The sequence below is a fragment of the Brassica oleracea genome, chromosome C4 (genome assembly GCF_000695525.1).
Source record: "Brassica oleracea var. oleracea cultivar TO1000 chromosome C4, BOL, whole genome shotgun sequence".
Classification (NCBI taxonomy): Eukaryota; Viridiplantae; Streptophyta; class Magnoliopsida; order Brassicales; family Brassicaceae; genus Brassica; species Brassica oleracea.
Window position 1 is genome coordinate 24,856,507 of NC_027751.1, and position 20,791 is coordinate 24,877,297.

Genomic DNA, 20,791 nt, shown 5'->3' on the forward strand with positions numbered 1-20,791 from the left:
GGTTCGGTTTATATTCGGTTCGGTTTGATTTGTATTCGGTTCGGTTTATTTTTTGGATCGGTTTAGTTAGATTCTTCTTAGTTTATTTTTTATAAGAAAAATTATGTTTTACAACATAAATTATGTAAGCATAGACTATGTGATCTAAATTCAATATAAAACTCAAACAAAAACCTTTAAAAAGTCACAAAAGTATATATAAAGAATTAAAACAAATGAAAGTTAGCTAAAGTAAAAAAAACAACATCATTAAAATTAAAAATCCTCCAATGAATGAAATATTTTAAAGCAAATATTTTGATGATTACATATTAGGTTAGAAGAATATATGTTAATCAATAAAAAATGGAAAATATGTGATTTAGTATTAGAATTTTAGTATATTGGTATTATTAATATTTTTAATTTAAATAGTTATAAAAACACATCAGTTTCTCGGTTCGGTTCGGTTTAAAACCGAACCAAACCGAACCATTCGGGTTGGGGAAATATTCAACCGAATGATTTGAAATAGACTTTGGTTCGGTTTGAATTGGTTTCGGTTCGGTTGGTTCGGTTTAATTCGGTTCGGTTCGGTTTTTTTGCCCACCCCTAGTTGACACCATTAAAACAGTTTTTGCTTTCTTTTCGATTTAATTGTTTCAGAATTTTGTTTCTTTTCATTTTAGTTTTTTTTTTTAAATTGAACAATAAACATGCAGCAAAATTTGTGACTTGTAATTTAGTATACAAAGGATATTTATACCTTGAAATAAAAAGTATTTTAAAAATTTTGACGGTCGAAGCTTCACGCGGTTCGTTAATCACTCTGAACTCAATTAATTCCTTAACTTAATGTCCGTCATTATTATACGTATAAATAACGATGCATAAATAAGTAAATAACGATGCTTCGTCTTCTTTCTTCATTGCCACCAAAGACGTACATCGCAATTTGCTCAGCTGAAACAACTTTGCCACTTTCTTGCCATCCACACAATACACTCACCCTTTTCCACCATTATTGCTTCCCCTTTACTTCCCCTCAAAAACACTTTATCATGTAAACTAGTTCCATGAATCATTCCCAATCTTCTTCTTCAACGAGATTCATTGTTGTTACAAGTCGCTTAATACTCTGTTCTTCATTTGTTCATTTCTGTCTTCTGTCATCTAACCTGTATTGAGAATGTTCTGTAATATGGGTTTCTTCGATTTCAAATAGCTTCACTCTTCGTCTCTATTCCCGTAATTGGGTTTTAATCTCATCTTCTTCTCGTTCTCGGAGAGTGTTTTAACAAAAAAAAAACAGAGGAACTTTGAAACAGAGTAAGTTCACAGAGCGAGAGAAGCCTTCCACGATGGAAGAGACTTTCGTTCCCTTTGAAGGAATCAAGGATGATCTTAAAGGAAGGCTAAGGTGCTACAAACAAGACTGGACCGGAGGATTCAAAGCTGGCTTCAGGTAATAAAGTTTTTACTCTGTTTTTTTATGAACCAACTTTAGTACAGAGTACTCTGTTTTTTATATATCAAACTTTGCAGGATTCTTGCTCCCACCACATACATATTCTTCGCGTCTGCGATTCCTGTCATCTCATTCGGCGAACAACTGGAGCGAAGCACTGGTACTGAACCTCCTTCCTCTGTTTTTAAAAAGTTGTGAGCTTTATGAACTTTATGTCTTTATCTAAGATTATTTGTGTTTGTTTGCAGATGGAGTTCTCACGGCTGTTCAGACGCTGGCATCTACAGCCATTTGCGGAATCATTCACTCCATTATCGGAGGCCAGCCTCTGCTGATACTCGGAGTTGCAGAGCCAACTGTGATCATGTACACATTCATGTTCAACTTTGCCAAAGGGAGACCTGAACTGGGACGCAACTTGTTCTTGGCTTGGTCTGGATGGTAAACTCTCTCTCTTCTACTTTCATTGTTAAATGTTTTATAGGATCAACAAGGTGTTAAGGTAGTTAACTCTGTGCAGGGTTTGTGTGTGGACCTCGTTGATTCTGTTTGTGCTGGCTATATGTGGAGCTTGTTCAATAATCAACAGATTCACAAGAGTAGCTGGAGAGTTGTTTGGACTTCTTATAGCTATGCTCTTCATGCAAGAAGCCATCAAAGTAACAATATTTTGCATATTCTCTTTAGATGCCAACAACTTTGTTTTTTTTTCTTTCTTTTTTTTTGTTGTCTCTAATGTTTTTGATTATATATATTCAGGGACTAGTTGATGAGTTTCGATCTCCTGAGAGGGAAGATCTGAAGCTTCTGGAGTTCTTACCTTCATGGAGATTTGCTAATGGGATGTTTGCTTTGGTTCTCTCCTTTGGTCTTCTTATAACTGCACTAAGAAGCAGAAAAGCTAGATCCTGGAGATATGGAACTGGTATGGAACTAGTTAGTCAACTGTAATTTTTAAATCTCTCATGAACTGGAATCTCCTTATTCTAGGGATCTTGACCAATCAATAATCAAATCTTCCTTGTTCTTGAAGAAACTTAGTTTTTTTTTTTAAAAGAATTATTATTCTTGAAACAGGCTGGCTTAGAAGCTTAATAGCTGACTATGGTGTGCCACTCATGGTTCTTGTGTGGACCGGTGTCTCCTACATCCCAACAGGAGATGTTCCTAAAGGAATCCCTCGGCGACTTTTTAGCCCTAACCCTTGGTCCCCTGGTGCTTATGAGAATTGGACTGTTGTAAAGGTGTGTCTTCTTTAATTTATCTTGAATCTCCCACACATCAACATATGACTAAAGCCTAATGAAATTTTCAGGAGATGCTTCAAGTTCCAGTAGTCTACATAATTGGAGCATTCATTCCAGCAACAATGATTGCAGTTCTTTACTACTTTGACCATAGTGTAGCATCACAGCTTGCTCAGCAGAAAGAATTCAATTTGAGAAAACCATCTTCTTACCACTATGATCTGCTTCTTCTTGGGTTTCTGGTAAGAATCTGGAGAAACTAGAAGCTTCTCCTTTTCCTAATCTAAATTTATTAATATATTCACCATTTTCAGACCTTGATATGTGGTCTACTTGGAATCCCTCCATCAAATGGAGTCATTCCTCAATCACCAATGCATACCAAAAGCTTAGCAACACTCAAGTATCAGGTACCTTTGGTTTTGTAACTTTTGTTGTCTCTTTCAGGCCCTGGAGTTGACGACCTTGTTGTTTGCTATTTCCACAGCTTCTTAGGAACAGACTAGTTGCAACTGCAAGGAGAAGCATTAAGCAGAATGCTAGTTTAGGACAGTTGTATGGTAACATGCAAGAGGCTTATAATCAAATGCAGACTCCATTAGTCTACCAACAGCCTCAGGTAAAGGATCTTTTCTCATTGTTATAGTGGAACTAATATAGTTTGAGGCCAATTTGATGATACAATATCTCTTCCACAGGGTCTAAAAGAGCTGAGAGAATCAACAATCCAAGCGACGACATTCACGGGAAATCTTGATGCTCCAGTTGATGAAACTCTCTTTGATATAGAGAAAGAAATAGATGATTTGTTGCCAATTGAAGTCAAAGAACAGAGAGTAAGCAACTTGCTTCAAGCAGTGATGGTTGGAGGATGTGTTGCAGCTATGCCTATCCTCAAAATGATCCCCACATCAGTTCTCTGGGGATACTTTGCCTTCATGGCTATTGAAAGCTTACCAGGGAACCAGTTTTGGGAAAGAATCTTACTTCTCTTCACAGCACCAAGTCGAAGATTCAAGTAAAGTCTCTTAACATCTTGTTTTGCACTTTTCAAGAATCAAAACTCAGTAACTTAAAAATTTGCAGGGTTCTTGAAGACAACCATGCGACGTTTGTGGAAACTGTTCCATTCAAAACGATAGCAATGTTCACTATCTTCCAAACAACTTACCTTCTGATATGCTTTGGCCTCACATGGATCCCAATAGCTGGAGTTATGTTCCCTCTAATGATCATGTTTCTAATACCAGTAAGGCAATATATCCTCCCAAGATTCTTCAAAGGTGCTCATCTTCAGGACTTGGACGCAGCAGAGTATGAAGAAGCACCTGCTTTACCATTCAATCTCGCAGTAGCGGTAAGTTCAAATCAAAATCCATTTTCTCTTCTTTCTTTTTTGGATAATTGATTTAAACATTTTTTTATTATTGTTTGCAGGAAGATGAGATGGGATCAACGGCTTCTTATCCATGCGACTCTGAGATTCTCGATGAGGTGATCACAAGAAGTAGAGGAGAGTTTAGGCACACGTGTAGTCCTAAAGTTACTAGTTCTACTTCAACGCCGGTTTATCATAGGAACCTGTCTCAAGTGTTTAGTCCTCGAGTGAATGAACTAAGGGGTGGCATGATGAGTCCTAGTCTCGCCGGAAAAGGGCAAAATAGTCCAAAGCCAAGTCCTTTGAACCCATCTTCGTCGTCACCGGCAAATTGAGAATAATTGTCATGGGAGGCTTAATAAAAAACCAGAGGAGATTTATATATATACTGTATAAGTGTATGCTATGCTATGTTATGTTATGTTGCACCATATTAATTAACGTTTGTTTTGATGAGATTTAAAGACCACACAACCTTCAAATCACATGTAAACACACACACAAAAGGTAGAGAAACGAGTGGAAACATGGAAGTATAAAGGTTGGCAAGATTAGTTAGAAAGCTAAAGCAAAAGCAATCCTCTTTATGTTTTGGCTGAAAAGAAATGGCTGTGGCTATAAAGCCAAAGTTATGTGGTTTGAATAAGTGCGCACTTGCAAAATGATAACAAACAAGACAAGGGTTTACTTCTAATAAACGTAACTGAAACAAGAAAGACAAAAGTATAAGACGAATGTTTGTTCTTTTGAAGAAAAACGACTATAAGATGAGATAAGTGGCCTCAATTCGTCCTCCAGATCAAATTTCCGTTACAGGAAAAGAGAGTAAAGAGCTGTTGAGAAGATAGTTACAAATTTTGTTATTCAGTTACAAAGAAGATGAGAAGACCAATCAAGTGGGAGAAGAATATCTTTGTAATTACTGTCAAAAACTTAAAATCTTGGTAATAATATCTTTATATTTTTACCAAAAAGAAAATGGCAGAAGAATAATGATCGGTGAAACACTATAAGTAGAAGAAAGATTTAACAGAAAACTATTGTTGAAACTTCATCTTCTTCATCATCTTAGGGTTCTTCTTAAGAATCTTTCTGTCATTAGATTTGGATTTTGGTCATTGTTGGGAAAAGGTTCTTGAACAATGAACTAAATCCAACACTGAACGAAATCCAAATCTAATTACAAAAAGATTGGTGGTGTAATCATCATATATATCGTATGTAGGTTATTATAAATATGTTTTGGTTACTAATCTTCACCAAAATCATGATAATCAAAGAAATATATCAACTCTACAATTATGATATTTTATATTGCTTAGTGATCATCATTTCACTCTATATGTTTTGTTCTGTATTGATTTCGTCAACCTTTTGTTTTACAATCTCAATCTTAAGAAGGCAATACCATAATGATCAAACGAGAAAAGAAACCTATTGAGCCCAATGGATTCCAAGCAATTCACCAGTTATCAGATTCATAGGCTTTTAGCTAATCATGGACCATCAAATACTGACCGTCATCATTCATCATCAATGTGACGATGTACCAGTACCTGCAACATTTTCTTGATTAATTGTTTATTCATATTGGTTAGACTTTTTTTGGCTAAAGAAAATTTCTTGATCAACATTTTTAATTGAATATCAAACCTTCCAAAAAAGTTTCACATTTTAACAACACGTTAGGTCTTGATAATTTTTAGTCTAAAAGAAACATTATTATACACAAGTCAAATAATAAGATAGATGATATTCATGAACAACCTGTAAGCAAGCGTGGGAGGCAAGCTCATTTTGGCGGTCCAGATTAATCTATTTTGAGATTATAGTCGACAAAGTCCTTTATTTCCCAAACTACCCTCATTATTTAATCTTACTACAGAAACCTCCCCGTTATTTCTGGTCGTTGTTGGTAAGTTTCCGACTTCCGACGTCGTTTTAGGGCACGTGCGTCAAAGCCGAAACTCCACCATGATGACACGTGTCACCAGCAAAGGGCTTAGTCTTAGCCGACTGTAATCCACAAACTAAATACCGTTCTCTAATTCGCCACCGTGACCGCCACGTGTACAAAATACTCACCGGTTACACCCAGTCACCCACAGTTCGTCTTGTTCATCGTATATGATACACAGAGGAAGACAAACGAGTCAGATAATTTTTCGTCTGTGCGAGGAAAAAAAAACGCGAACTTTGAAATTGTCAAATATACTTTGGAAACAAAACAAGTGATCAAAGAATCGATCTTGGTTATAACTTATAGTTGTTGTGGAAGTGAGATTGATTACGATGGTAGCAGAAGCAGAGGTTGTGTTTCAACAGAGTTTACCGGTGGTTCTCGATATTGACGGAGTTTCCTCCGCCGTTATATCTCCACTTTCTTCTCCTAAATTGGGTATCCGACGATCGACGGCGTCGGTTCCCGGCGGTTTATCGACTTCTCCGGTGGTAAGTATCAATCTTTCCGACACGTTAAATATTATGTTTTTTTTGTTTGTTCTTTCTGAAATTAATCGTCAATAATTAGCAATTAAATCGAATTGATGGGGGGGGTAGCTTAGATAGTTAGATTCTTAAGCTTTAGACGAGACATGGTTCCTGTATGTTGTTAGATGCTTGCTGTCTTAAACTTAATTTAAAGCTGGTGACTTTGAAAGCTAAACGCAACTCTCTGGTAGTTATTGTGTTTGTTAATATGTCTTGTCTTCACTACTTGTGTTCCATTTATTAATAAACCTTTTTAGGGTCTAAAGCAGGAGGACGGTTGCGATTCTAGTGTCCCGGTTTATGTTCCAGCCATACGGTCTGGAAGCTACGCTGATATAGGGCCAAAGAGATTCATGGAAGACGAACACATTTGCGTAGATGATCTATCCTCCCAAGTTGGGTGTCTTTCCGAATTGCCAAATCCAAGCGCTTTCTATGCGGTAACGTATCATTGCTTCCTTGAACAATTTTTTTATAAAGACAGAACCTGACTTGGTTTTTCTTTTTCTTTTTCTTTCTTTCAGGTTTTTGATGGTCACGGAGGATCAGAAGCAGCAACATACGTAAAACAAAACGCCATTAGGCTTTTCTTTGAAGATGATAAGTTTCCGCAAACATCGGAAGTGAATAGTGTTTATGTGGAAGAAGTTAAGAGTTCGTTGAGAAATGCGTTTCTTCAAGCCGATCTTGCTTTGGCTGAGGAAGGCAGCATCAGTTCTTCCTCTGGTACCACAGCTCTTGCTGCACTTATCTTCGGAAGGTACCTTATGCTACTTCCTTCCGTTTTTTTAATAGATGACGTTTTAGAAATTTTGTTTTGTTTCAATTGATATGACGTTTTCAATTTTCAACATCAAATTATGTTAGATAACTTTTGTTTATATTCTGCATTGTGTTTTTTCTATTGGTTAAAATTGTGGTTAGTTAGATAGTTAATGATGTTTTTATTTTAAAATATATAGAATTAAATGTTTTCCTTTGCAGACTCTTGATGGTAGCAAATGCTGGAGACTGCAGAGCAGTTCTTTGCAGAAAAGGCAGAGCGATAGAGATGTCTCACGACCATAGACCGATTAATCTACTAGAGAGAAGAAGAGTAGAAGAGTCTGGAGGTGTCTTTGAAGACGGCTACCTAAACGGAGAGCTATCCGTAACGCGAGCTCTCGGAGACTGGGACATGAAACGCACGCCACACGGCTCCTCTAAGTCTCCACTCATCTCCGAACCCGAAATAAAGCAGACAGCTCTAACAGAGGAGGACGAGTTTCTTGTGATGGGGTGCGACGGGATTTGGGACGTCTTGACGAGCCAAGAAGCGGTTAGCATCGTGAAGCGGGGCTTAAACCGGCATGACGATCCAGCGAGATGCGCGAGGGAGCTTGTGATGGAGGCTCTGAGGCTGAACTCGTTTGATAACTTAACAGCTGTTGTGGTAAGCTTTGTGACGGGAGAACGAGTGGTTCCTTTGGAGAAGAAACGGTGTTTTAGCCTAACTCCGGAGGCTTTCCGTAGCTTGAGGAGTCTGTTGGATGGCTGAAACTGTTGACACTGATGATGACGAAAAATCTCTCTCTCATGCTGCTTTTGTATATATTCAGCTGAGAAGAGACTATTGAGATAGATTTGTAGAATGTATACTATATGTCTATATATGATGATTGTGTGCTTGTGTCTATGTGATTACAGTTTTGTGTACAATGCTGTTGATTGTTTTCTGTGATGCTTGATCTCATATTTTATTAATTAAATTACTAATTTTCGTATTAAGATATTATAAGAATGTTGATAAAAATAAAATAAAAAGAATCGATTCTGTGTATAAATATTTAGGGTATTTTAATTTTAATTGATTAGTTCTGGTAACAGTAAGTCTTCTTTAGATTAGGCGATTTGGGCGATAGAAGCGAAGCAAAGCAAAGCAGACCGAAGTTATGTCCGGAGGAATCGCACGTGGTCGACTCACAGAGGAAAGGAAAGCGTGGCGTAAGAACCATCCTCATGTATGTTATTACTCTCCCTCTCCCTCTTTATGCCCTTTTCTTCATTCTGTTTTCTCTTACTTGGAATCGAATCTGCTTACTGTGTGTTTAGGCTTTTGTTGCAAAGCCGGAGACTTCATCAGATGGAACAAATAACCTAATGGTTTGGCAGTGTATCATCCCTGGCAAATCTGGGGTGAGACTCTTTGATTCTCTTTTAGTCAATTGGTTGTTTTGGTGATAGAGTGTTTTTGTCCACTGTTGCGTTCATAAAAGAGTCTTGCTTTGAGTAATGAGTAATAAATCAACTGAATCTTGTTTGCAGCTAGTCTTATAACTACAGCATACACTTCTAAATGGTTTGGCCATCAGCTTGAAACTTCCTAACTATACTTGTTTTTGGCTATTTTAATTTGGATATGAGGGATCTTGTAGAATTTTTACTGGCAAGGGGATGTCGATGTGATTGTGAGAAAGTGTTTGTTGTTCTGATCACTTTAACCCGTGAAAGCATGATTATTATGGTTTATGTTTTGATGGGTTTCCCTTTATTCATAGTGTTCAATGCTTGCTTAGCCAGTGTTGCACATTCTTCTTCCCACCATTTTGCTAGCTAAAATTGTGATTAAAGTATCACCTGCGGCCTACATATTGCACGCATGTTCTATTTTTACCGATGCAAACTGCCTTTAGGAAGTGGTTCCTATGTATGTTATATTGTTGAACTTATGTGGTGGTAAAGTTAATTTGATATGGATCCTTGTTTGCAGACTGACTGGGAAGGTGGGTTTTATCCACTGACACTCAATTTCTCGGAGGACTACCCAAGCAAACCTCCAAAGTGCAAGTTTCCTCAGGGCTTCTTTCATCCTAATGTCTATCCTTCTGGAACTGTTTGCCTCTCAATCCTCAATGAAGATTATGTAACCACTCTTCACCACTGTTTTGTTCTTTTAAGAGCTAATGTTTTAAAAGAAAAAAAAAAAGGCTTTACAAGGTTCTTTAACCCCTCAGGGATGGAGGCCAGCCATCACTGTTAAGCAAATCTTGGTTGGTATTCAAGACTTGCTCGATGAACCAAACCCAAATGACCCTGCTCAGACCGAAGGATACCAGCTCTTTGTCCAGGTTTTTGTTGCTTTCACATAAAGATTCTTATATACTTGTTGACCCATTATCTTTAATCACCAAGGTACAACCACTTGGAACATTACTTGTTCATTGTTCATGGTCTGAGTAGTGTAAGTAACTTAAGGACGTTTTATTTTTTGTGGGGATTGCAGGATAAGAATGAATACAAGAGAAGGGTGAAACAACAGGCGAAACAGTACCCAACAGTAGTTTGATATCTTGCCTTGCCTCAAAGTCTGGTTTATCTAAATTATTTTCTTCCTCTACTTTGTTAGACTTATTGAGAAGAACATGTTACTATTACATTTTCATGCAGACAGATGAATGATTGTTGCTTACGCATTCTAGAAATAGTCATGTTATGATTCAATTAAACTTACAACTTTTCAACATTATACCTGAACAAAATCTACTGTGCAGGGTGTCTGAGAGTCTATAGTGATTATTACAATACGAATATAGATTCGATTGAATACGTGTGGAAGGAAGTCAACAAATCATCTTAGATTCAAGCTAATTCACAAATAATGATCTAGATTCTAATTTGTTTTGCAATTATCAAATTCAAACATAATCGACGACAGAGATTAATTAAAAGGACCAACATAAGTAAAAATGTAACAACTTTAATCAATCCAGAACAAAACTTGTCCAAACATCGAATTCCTTACAATAAGCTTTAACGAAATTACCAAAACCAAAAACCATTCGTTAAAGATAGACAAAGAGATCAAGCCTCGGCACCCTCTTTCTGGTAAACGTAAGTAAGCCCACACTTACCACAGTAATGACGATCGAAATGACTCGCCATGAACGTCCCAGCCCCACAAGTGGCGTTAGGACACTCTTTCCTCAGCCTCTGCACCTTACCAGACCCATCGACCTTGTAGAACTGGAGCACCGCGAGCTTCACCTTCTTGTGCTTGTGCTTGATCTTCTTGGGCTTGGTGTACGTCTTCTTCTTCCTCTTCTTCGCGCCACCGCGGAGGCGGAGGACGAGGTGAAGCGTCGACTCCTTCTGGATGTTGTAGTCGGCGAGGGTCCTGCCGTCCTCGAGCTGCTTCCCGGCGAAGATCAGCCGCTGCTGGTCCGGCGGGATGCCTTCCTTGTCTTGGATCTTGGCCTTGACGTTGTCGATGGTGTCGGAGGATTCGACCTCGAGGGTGATCGTCTTCCCCGTTAGGGTTTTCACGAAGATCTGCATCTTTGCGGCTGTGCGAACAAATAGATGAAACGAAGAGACAAAACAAAAATGAGAAAGTGGGTTTGTTTTGTAGGAGAGGACATTCTAGGGTTTAGGACTGTTTTATTTACGTAACTAGCCTTACAGAAATAAAACTAACTGGGTTTGATTCTGGGCTTTTCACTGATTCTATTTATAGGCCGGAGGATGATGGTAAAGTAATTTAGGATTAAAAATGGTAAAAAGTGGAATGGTCAAGCTCTCAAGGACTCAAGGTCAAGAGAAACAAAGAAAAAGTTGTGAATGTCGATCCAAAATAAGCATTAGCAGGTAACTTAATGGACACAGTGAGGAGGATACAGTTCTCACAACAGTATTCTCATGAAAAAGATCAAGCTGTGATATCGAAAGATAAGAATTCCACCGGTCTTGATAATTTGATAAAAGGCAAATCAAAAGTAGCTGAAACTGATGCTCATTCAACTGGAACCAAGTGTGAAAGAATCAAAATCAACTTAGCTTCGCTATCTCTCGATCTCTTTGTAAACTCTCGTGCATTTAACTCTCAATCTCTCGTGTGCAAGGTCGCGACTCTGGATCACGATCAAACGAAGTAAACGAAAGAGAAAACAGAAAAGAGATGATACAAGCAACGTTTTAGAGTTCCCCTTAACACCGGGTACATCTCCTTCGGGATCAGAACCTGGAATTCACTATGATCAGTGTTTACAGAAGCTCTCTCTTTTATGCAACAATGGCGATCACTCTCTCTAGCTTGAGGATGAAGAAATTTTGTTACGCTCATCCTTATCCTTTGTTTCTTGTCTCCCTCTTATAACAGAGCTCGACTCTTATGGGCCTTGCTCAACTTAATTCCCGTGGCCCATCTAACTTTCTTCCTGCTTTTGTCTTTCAGGTTTCACGGCCCAAGCCCACCAGTCTGATCAGAGTCGCAATTAGAGGCTGGGAGTTCTTCATCACGGGAGCTTTCCTTCTCCAGATCTTTGAAGAAACTTTGCTCATTGAAGATCACGTCTTTACTTACTACTATCTTCTCCTCCGTGGTAAGCCACACTCTGTTAACCCTTAGTTCCATCTTCGTATCCCATAAACACTCCCTTAGCTGCTCTTGAGCTAGTCTTCTCTTTCACTTGATGAACGTAAGCAATGCACCCGAAACTCCTTAGATGATCATATGATATAGGTCTTCTTGTCCATCTGACTTCTGGAATCTCAAAACCAATGGAAGCGTTTGGTGACCTATTTATCAAGTATATCGCCGTTGACGCTGCTTCTGCCCAATAGCTCTCATCTAACCCAGTCTCGTGCAGCATGGATTTAACTTTATCCATAATGCTCATGTTCATACACTCGGAGACTCCATTCTGTTGTGGAGTGTAGGGACAGGTCTTATGCCTTCTGATCCCTGAGTCCTTGCACAGCTTGTCCATGCTCTGGTTACAGAACTCCAAGCCGTTGTCTGTTCTTAGACACTTTATCCTTTTGCCGGATTGATTCTCCACGAGTAGTTTCCATTCTGCAAAACATTGATGAACATCACTTTTAGCTTTGAGAAAATAAATCCAAACCTTCTTAGAAAAATCGTCAATGAGAGTTAGGAAGTAGTGAGCCCCTGATAAGCTCAAAACCGTGTTTGGTGAACCCCAAAGGTCTGAGTGTATGTACTCTAACACTCCCTTTGACGTGTGTGTGGCTTTTGGGAAATTTTGTCTGTGTGATTTTCCCATAGTACATGCTTCACAGAATCTCAAGCTTCCTACTTCAGACTTCTTCAAATATCCTTTCTTGACCAAAGCTTCCATTGATCTAATATTCAGATGTCCTAATCTCGAGTGCCATTTCTTTGTGTGATCGACTGTTGTTTCTGAGAGGTTCACTTCAGTCGCTTTAACTGTTCCCTGAAGGTAGTATAATCCATTTGCATATTTTCCTGTCAGAATCTTGTTGTCTCCTTTGTAGAACTCAACTAGATAATCCTTTCCTGTGTATCTGCACCCTGATTGCTCCATTTGTCAGTATGAGATGAGATTCCTTCCCATCTCCGGCATGTATCTCACATTGCTCAGTATCACTACTGATTCATCTTCATTCTTTATAGTGATCTTTCCTTTCCCTCGGACCATACAGTACGAGTTGTTACCCATCATGACTTTAGTTCCCTCGAACTCCTCAAATCTGACAGCACCTCTCTCCTTGGTGTGATGTGGAATGTGCATCCTGAGTCTAGAACCCATTCATCCTTAGATACAACTAGACTTGCTGTTAGTGTCGTTGGCCCTGGAAATTTTGCTGCAACGTTTGTTCCGTCTTGTTGCTTAGTCTGTTGAAATCCTTTCTTCCTTTCTGGACAGTCACGTTTCCAATGACTCTCACTTCCACATACCCAGAACGCTTTATCTGACTTTTCAGTAGACTTTCCTCTTGACTTTGATCTAAATCTGCCTTTGCCTTTGTTCCAAGGCTTTCCTCTTGATGAGTCACCCCGTGTTGTAGATCTTCCTCTTGATTCTATATAGAGACCTTTTGTTCTCTTTCCTCTAGTTAATAAGCCCTTCTGCTTCAACTCCACCTCCTTTGAGTAAGCCGCAGTCACAACTTCGTTTACTGTGAGCGTATCTTTTCCAGTTCCATACTGTAATGTATGAACTAAGGGCTCATAAACCGATGGTAAGCCTGAGAGCAGTTGTATTGCTTGGTCTTCACCGGTGACCTCAATTTTTATGCTCGCAAGATCAGCTACCAACTTCAAGAACAAGTCAACATTTTCCTCTATTGACTTGTCTTCCTCCATCTTGAAGCATGAGAACTTCTTCTTCAGATAGATTCTATTGGGTAAAGACTTCGTTTGGTAGTCACGTTCCAATGCTTTCCAAATTCCTAACGCCGTTGTTTCGTGCATGATCTTCCTCAGTATCACATCTGAGAGGCACGTACTGAAGAGGCTTCTTACTCGTAAGTCTTTATCTGCCTTCTTCTTGTCTACCTTCACGTCAACATCATCATCGGTTTTCGATGTCTCTGATGTCGTTGTTTCTTCCTCAAGGACTGAGAGTAGTCCCTGTATCTCCAGTTGTTAGTCCCTGTATCTCCAGTTGCGCCAGAATCTTGAACTTCCATAGTCCAAAGTCTCCCTTCCTATCGAACTTCTTGATTTCAAATTTTCCTCGTGTTGGATCCATCCTTTGTAGCTGTTGATTTCCTCTCCTGTTACCTGCAAATAACAAGCTACAATGCAACAATACCAATATCCAACACTTCTGATTATAGATGGAAACAATTTCTTGTGCGATGAATCTTCCTAAATGAAAGAAATACTTCCTGAGATTTTGAGATGATCTCTGTCAAGATCTGGCGTCGATCTTTTACGATCTTCTCCTCGTTCCTTCCGATCCAATCGAATCTTTCGAGTTTCCTTGATTCTTCAGTTCCCTTCACTCTTGACTGAGCTCTGATACCACTTGTGAAAGAATCTAACTCGACTTAGCTTCGCTATCTCTCGATCTCTCTGTAAACTCTCGTGGGTTTAACTCTCAAAATCTCGTGTGCAGGTCGCGACTCCGGATCACGATCAAACGAAGTAAACGAAAGAGAAAACAGAAAAGAGATGACACAAGCAACGTTTTAGAGTTCCCCTTAACACCAGGTACATTGATTACGCATTTAAGCACACACCAATTAACCTAATAATGTGCCAACAATACCACAATCAAATGGTATGTTATTGTAGCATTTTAGGATCGAATCCACAAGGAACTAGAGATCTATAACACCACGAATACACAAACTTTCCTAATCTAAGCAAAAAAGAATATGTATGATTTTGTAACAAGCTAATGTCCTAGGAATATAAACAAGGTGATCTCAAATCCAATAAAAAATTAGTGCTAGAATTCAATCAAATGCTAAGGATGGATCCATGGGGAGGTGATCAAGGTTCAATTTAGGATGTTCAAACAAAACAATCAACAAGTTTATAGGTCTAGATCTCATTCAAAATAGATTAATCCACTCCCGTGATAATAATCTCTATGCTAGTCATGCATCAAACATCAACTCCCGTTGGCTAACACATTCAAGCATACATAAATCACAAGTCTACTAACCACTTAAACATCTCGGACATCAACTGCCGTTGGCCAAATATGTAAAAGACAATGCTAAGTTCATTCAAACATTTTAACAAACACCTTCCAGGCGTAAAATGGCTTAAGGTATAGATGAGAGCGATCAAGTCTAATCTAGCATTAAGAACACTTAGCAAGCATAGAACAATGTTAATCAAGCAATAAACATTCTAAATATCAACTTAATCACCCTAATCTATCTAACCCATGAATCACAAGGTCACTACTCACTAATCTCCATGAGAAACCTTAAACTCATGTAAGGATCAAAGCTAATCATGTTAATGAGCAAGAGAAACACAAATATAAGATGAAGTACTTCCTTAAATTATTAAAAGATTCAAGTTTTTACAAGTTTAGACAAAGTCTTGAGAAAAAATGAGATAAGATTAAGAGTTTTAGGTCTAAATTTATTTATAGGGAGGCCAAACTCGAGCTGGTTTGATTATACTAAACCGGGTCAAACCAAAATAAACCGGTCAACAATTTTGGAATAGTGTCCACTGTGGCCTTCGCATCTCGCGGGCTCAACCTGCTGGATCATCTTCTTCGCCGCGGTCTGCACTTATCCGCGTCCGTCTTCCGCGGTTCTCCCTGGAACTCTCTGCCATGAATCCGCTGTCATGCTCAGCCCGCGTCTGTGGTCCGCGTCGGCTCCTTCCCAAGCTCGAGTCTCTGCCATGTTTCCGCGGTCGCAACCAACCCGCTGTGTGAGTCCGCGGGGTCTCTCCTCTCCACCGAAGCCAAGCTCGGCCCGTGTCGTCAACCAGTCGTGCTCCAGCTCCTCTCTGGCGCTGTGCTATGCTTTACGCCCGCTTCATCTTTGTCGAGTTCGTCATCAGCTTCACATCGTCGTGGTCGTCGTCTTGCTCCGTCATCTGAACCTCCACGATTCGATCTCCTCCAAGCACCACTCTTCTCCAAATCTCGTGTTATCCTCCTTCACGTAGTTGTCATAGGATTAGTCACCCATGACATCCTTATCACAAAGGAATATCCAAGCAACATGCTTATCTCATTTCCTCTTAGTTTTTACTTTACCTTTCCAGTTGTTGGAGACAGGTCATTGTTAGACCGTTAGCTGCCCTTTTGTCATTTAGTATTTGTACCCTGCATTAGCAGAAGAACGTCATCAGAAATAATATCATTTCCAAAATCCCTAAAACTCTCTGCTCTATCTCATCAAGGATCTAGTACCTTCAAGGTGATTCTTCTACCTTAGTAATCTCCTTCTAGGCTAGCTTCACCATTCTTAGAGTTATCGGTTAACTCCTAGTTTGGATCTATCTGTCACACACCTTCTCACTGTCTCATTGGTATCAGAGCTCATCGATTCTCCGACCCGCGACGATGGTTGAAACCCGACTTCAGGAACGGTCACTGACAGAGCAAGTCGACGAGATCCGTTCTCTCCATGACCTCTTAGCCTCTGAAGTCAAAACCCAATCCGACTCCATGAACTCACGCTTCGACCGACTCGAAGCTATGATGTTCAACCACATCTCCGCCATTCAAGCCACCGGAAAAGCTCCGATGGACCCTGGACCCTCTCACCCTCCGACACCCATCCCCAACAACCCCGACCCAAACCCACCACCAACACCTTTCACCCACAGCTCCCACCACCTCCCAGATCCCCCTGACCCATTTTCACACCCTCCTCGACAAAACTACGGTGGCTTAACCTCTCGCCTCTCAAAGATTTCCTTTCCGGCGTTTGACGGCACCGAACTCCGCGACTGGCTTTCTAAATGCGAACAGTTCTTAGACATTGATGGCACACCGCAGGAACTCAAAGTTCGACTGGCTGCGATGCATCTCAAAGGGAAAGCAACCCAGTGGCATACCAACTACATGACCACTAGGTTTGGCTTGTTTCCTTCTTGGACTGACTACATTATCGCCATCTCTGCTCGTTTCTGCGAGTTGTTCGACGACCCCCTTGCTGAGCTCGTCGCACTAAAACAAGGGTCTGATTCCGTTGTTGACTACCGTGACAAGTTTGAGACAGCTTGGATGCGCCTTGTCCTACCTGAGGCCCACGCCCTTAGCATCTTTTTAGCTAACATGAACCCTCACCTGTCACTTCACACACGACAGTTTGAGGTCACTACCATCTCTGGTGCTGCTAAGGTCGCTGCTTTACACGAATCCTCCCTTTTCCACGCCCCCTACTAAACCACAAAAATCCCCCTTCACACCTTCCCCTTACCAACGCTACTCTAAACCGCCCAACTCCACACCCCTGCTACAAAACACTGATGCCTCAACGACCACCAAAACCGGTTTCATTCCCCGTAACGCCTCAGATAAACCTCCTCGCAAATACTCTTACCAAGAGATGCAAGACAGGAGATCCAAAGGCCTTTGTATGTTTTGCGATGAAACTTTCACACCAGGCCATCAACTTAAGCACAAACGGTCCCAAATCTTCGTCATGGAGTGTGAGGATGATGACAGCTCCTCAGAGAGTGAGCAAGATGACGTTGTGGCAACCCCTGATCAAACTGTTGCGCAAACCGACGACACACCTGTCATATCTATCAACGCCCTAGACGGCTCTACATCCTACAACTGTATGAGGATGATCGGCTACTATGGCAAGACAAAGCTCCACATTCTGGTTGACCCGGGGAGCACTCACAACTTTGTTGACATCAACATTGCTAACCATATTGGTTGCAAGCTTGAGTCAACAAAACCTATGTCAGTCAAAGCCGCTACAGGTGGAACTCTCATCACGAAATACAAGTGCTCTGATTTCACATGGTCAGTTCAAGGATCAACCTTCACTACTGAGATCCGCACAGTCCCTCTCGAGTGCTGTGACTTTGTGTTGGGAGTTCAATGGCTCTGCACCCTCGGACCCATTCTTTGGGACTTCCTCAACTTAAGAATGGAATTCTCCTTGTTGGGTACTAAGCATGTACTACGTGGTGTTGTCAAGACGGGTGGCAAGCTCATCAAAGGTTCCACCTTGAACAAACTGATGTTGCAAGAGCTGCAGATCGCTCTGATACAGATTCGAGAAGTGACTACTGAGAACACTGAGGTTTATAACTTCACCCCTGAGTCACTCTTCTCCCACATCTCAGCAACCGCGACAGCCAACGCTGACGACCCTGCTTTGCTGTATCTCATTGATTCCTTTTCCGACATCTTCGAGGAACCATCATCTCTACCACCTTTTCGCGAAGGCTTTGATCACCAAATTCCTCTCCTTGCGGGCTCTAACCCGGTGAACTTGAGACCTTATCGGTACTCTTCCCTGCAAAAAGACAATATTGACGTGATGATCAAAGAGATGATGACTCAAGGAATCATTCAGCATAGCTCTAGCCCCTACGCTTCTCCTATAGTACTAGTCAAGAAGAAAGACGGTACCTGGAGACTTTGCGTGGATTACAGAGGCCTCAATAAGAAGACAATAAAGGACAAGTATCTTATTCCTCTGCTTGATGACCTCCTGGAAGAACTTGGTGGAGCTAAGTACTTCACGAAGCTTGACCTGCGCGCCGGCTTTCATCAACTTCGAATGTCTGAAGCAGACGTTTACAAGACAGCCTTCAAAACCCACAACGGGCACTTTGAATACCTTGTCATGCCTTTCGGCTTGACAAATGCTCCTTGCACATTTCAAAGCCTCATGAACCATGCCTTTCAAGACGTCTCCCGCAAGTTTGTCCTAGTCTTCTTCGACGATATCCTCGTTTACAGCAAGACTTGGGAAGAACACCTGGAGCATCTCTTTGAAGTCTTCATGATCCTGAAGAATCAACAGCTATACCTCAAGCTCTCCAAATGCACTTTTGGAGCTACAAGGATCGAATACCTCGGCCACTTCATCTCAGCAGAGGGTGTCAGTACCGATCCTAAAAAGATCGAAGTGATCAGTAAATGGCCAGTCCCTACGACACAGAAGCAACTACGGAGTTTCTTGGGACTGGCAAAGTACTACAGACGCTTCATCAAAGGGTATAGCTCTGTGGCCAAACCTCTCAGTCACCTCTTGAAGAAAGAAAATTTCCTCTGGTCTTCACTGGCAGCTGAATCCTTCGTCAACCTGAAGAAAGCGCTAGGTTATACTCCAGTGCTTGCCCTCCCTGACTTTGATCAGACTTTCACGGTGGAAACAGACGCTTCCAACACCGGTATTGGTGCGGTTTTAATGCAGAACTCTCACCCTGTCTGCTTCATCAGTCGCTCCCTGGGTCCGAAACACCAGAACCTATCAGTCTACGAGAAAGAATTGTTGGCTGTTGTCCATGCGGTTCAGTCTTGGCATGCTTATCTCGCTCACAGACCGTTCATCATCAACACTGATCAACGCAGTCTCAAATACCTTATGGAGCAGAAGATCACAACACCCTTTCAACATATGTGGATATCGAAGCTAATGGGTTATAGCTTCGAAATACGCTTCAAACAAGGGAAAGAAAACGTCGTGGCTGACGCTCTATCTCGAGTCTCTGGTTCTGAGCTGCTATCTATGAACCTTTCTCAGGCTCACACTGGGTTTTACGACTCTCTGAAGCTCCTCTGGGAAACTGACTCACATCTCCAGAAGATAATCTCAGACCTACAGAGGGACAAATCATCCCACCCTCAGTTCACGTTCTGCAGCAATGAGTTACGTAGAAAAGGAAAGCTAGTAGTGGGAAATGATCATACCATCAAGATGCATATCTTCAAATGGCTTCATGATTCCGCCGTTGGAGGTCACTCTGGTCGTGATGCAACTTTGAACCGCATCAAATCTCTCTTTTATTGGCCAAAGCTGAACGTTGAGGTTCAGAACTACGTCCGCAACTGCTCTGTCTGCCAAAAGAATAAATATGACTTAGCAGCTAGTCCAGGCCTCCTACAACCTCTCCCTATTCCAGCGGGCGTATGGGAATCTATCAGTCTTGACTTCATCGAAGGACTCCCACCCTCTCATGGCTAGCACTGTATCCTGGTAGTCGTTGACAGGCTCAGCAAGAACACTCACTTCATTGCTCTATCCCACCCTTACACTGCTCTAACGGTGGCTCAGGCATACTTGGACAACATCTTTAAACTCCACGGGATGCCTAAGGATGTAGTCAGTGATCGCGACCCAACATTCATGAGTGAGGTTTGGAAAGAGCTTTTCAGAGTACATGGTGTTGATCTTAAACGCTCCACAGCTTATCACCCTCAAACAGACGGCCAGACCGAGGTAACAAACAAGACTCTGGAAACCTACCTTCGCTGCATGACCGCTGAGACACCCTCTTCATGGAGCAAGTGGCTTAGCCTGGCTGAATGGTGGTACAACACCACTTTCCATTTTGTTATACGATCAACTCCCTACGAGATAATCTACGGCCAACCTCCACCCCTACACCTCCCCTATCTCCCCGGCAAAAGCTCCTCCCCTATCATAGACCGCAGTTTACAGAAACGCGAAGAAGTGATCAGTATGTTGAAGTTCCACCTTCTCCGTGCTCAGAACAGAATGAAGCAGTACGCTGATGCGCATCGCTCTCCTCGAGAGTTCCTGATAGGTGACTATGTGTATCTCAAGCTTCAACCGTACCGCCAAAACACATTGAAGAACAGAAAGGTTCCACATAATCTCTCTCCTCGCTTCTATGGACCTTTTCGTGTCATTGACCGTGTGGGTTCGGTTGCTTACAAGCTCTCACTTCCACCTGAGGCTGCAATACACGACACTTTCCATGTCAGTCAGCTCAAGCTCTGCCCAACTCCACCCACCGCTGACCCTGAAATCCCTCAGTACTGGCTGGACCTTGGCAATTCAAAAGAA

The 20,791-nt window shown here is 41.2% G+C and overlaps 4 protein-coding genes across 6 annotated transcripts; 3 read left to right on the plus strand and 1 right to left on the minus strand.

Moving 5' to 3' along the window:
- The first annotated feature begins 902 nt into the window (after positions 1-902).
- LOC106337184 (probable boron transporter 2) lies at positions 903-4,530 on the plus strand. Its single transcript, XM_013776245.1, has 12 exons — positions 903-1,444; positions 1,525-1,607; positions 1,696-1,888; positions 1,968-2,106; positions 2,207-2,372; positions 2,525-2,691; positions 2,763-2,936; positions 3,009-3,104; positions 3,182-3,313; positions 3,393-3,712; positions 3,781-4,051; positions 4,132-4,530. Exons 1-12 carry the CDS (start codon positions 1,341-1,343, stop codon positions 4,405-4,407), a joined length of 2,121 nt encoding a protein of 706 aa, XP_013631699.1. The 5' UTR covers positions 903-1,340; the 3' UTR covers positions 4,408-4,530.
- Positions 4,531-6,224: 1,694 nt separating this feature from the next.
- On the plus strand, positions 6,225-8,282 carry LOC106339435 (probable protein phosphatase 2C 49). Of its 3 annotated transcripts, none has more exons than XM_013778238.1 (4): positions 6,225-6,523; positions 6,820-7,002; positions 7,087-7,322; positions 7,547-8,282. In XM_013778238.1, the coding sequence occupies exons 1-4, from the start codon at positions 6,365-6,367 to the stop codon at positions 8,097-8,099; spliced, it is 1,131 nt and encodes a 376-aa protein (XP_013633692.1). In that variant the 5' UTR covers positions 6,225-6,364; the 3' UTR covers positions 8,100-8,282. The 3 variants fall into 3 exon arrangements, with proteins under 3 accessions (XP_013633692.1, XP_013633693.1, XP_013633694.1); XM_013778239.1 differs by having other exon boundaries at positions 6,829-7,002; XM_013778240.1 differs by having other exon boundaries at positions 6,832-7,002.
- Positions 8,283-8,405: 123 nt separating this feature from the next.
- Positions 8,406-10,067, plus strand: LOC106340027 (SUMO-conjugating enzyme SCE1-like). The gene is made up of 5 exons (XM_013778896.1): positions 8,406-8,562; positions 8,654-8,737; positions 9,312-9,464; positions 9,556-9,669; positions 9,825-10,067. Exons 1-5 carry the CDS (start codon positions 8,494-8,496, stop codon positions 9,885-9,887), a joined length of 483 nt encoding a protein of 160 aa, XP_013634350.1. The 5' UTR covers positions 8,406-8,493; the 3' UTR covers positions 9,888-10,067.
- A 192-nt stretch (positions 10,068-10,259) lies between these two features.
- On the minus strand, positions 10,260-10,948 carry LOC106337319 (ubiquitin-40S ribosomal protein S27a-3). The gene has a single exon (XM_013776415.1). The coding sequence runs from the start codon at positions 10,874-10,876 to the stop codon at positions 10,403-10,405; it is 474 nt and encodes a 157-aa protein (XP_013631869.1). The 5' UTR covers positions 10,877-10,948; the 3' UTR covers positions 10,260-10,402.
- Between the last annotated feature and the right edge of the window lie 9,843 nt (positions 10,949-20,791).

Bases quoted from the DNA above. Each gene is read 5' to 3' on its own strand.
- LOC106337184 (XM_013776245.1), top strand. From the start codon at position 1,341: ATGGAAGAGACTTTCGTTCCCTTTGAAGGAATCAAGGATGATCTTAAA. The intron at 2,107-2,206 runs GTAACAATATTT...ATATATATTCAG, and splicing joins TCATGCAAGAAGCCATCAAA to GGACTAGTTGATGAGTTTCG. The intron at 3,713-3,780 runs GTAAAGTCTCTT...AAAAATTTGCAG, and splicing joins GCACCAAGTCGAAGATTCAA to GGTTCTTGAAGACAACCATG.
- LOC106339435 (XM_013778238.1), top strand. From the start codon at position 6,365: ATGGTAGCAGAAGCAGAGGTTGTGTTTCAACAGAGTTTACCGGTGGTT. The intron at 7,003-7,086 runs GTAACGTATCAT...TCTTTCTTTCAG, and splicing joins ATCCAAGCGCTTTCTATGCG to GTTTTTGATGGTCACGGAGG. The intron at 7,323-7,546 runs GTACCTTATGCT...TTTCCTTTGCAG, and splicing joins GCTGCACTTATCTTCGGAAG to ACTCTTGATGGTAGCAAATG.
- LOC106340027 (XM_013778896.1), top strand. From the start codon at position 8,494: ATGTCCGGAGGAATCGCACGTGGTCGACTCACAGAGGAAAGGAAAGCG. The intron at 8,738-9,311 runs GTGAGACTCTTT...CCTTGTTTGCAG, and splicing joins TCATCCCTGGCAAATCTGGG to ACTGACTGGGAAGGTGGGTT. The intron at 9,670-9,824 runs GTTTTTGTTGCT...TGGGGATTGCAG, and splicing joins GATACCAGCTCTTTGTCCAG to GATAAGAATGAATACAAGAG.
- LOC106337319 (XM_013776415.1), bottom strand. From the start codon at position 10,876: ATGCAGATCTTCGTGAAAACCCTAACGGGGAAGACGATCACCCTCGAG.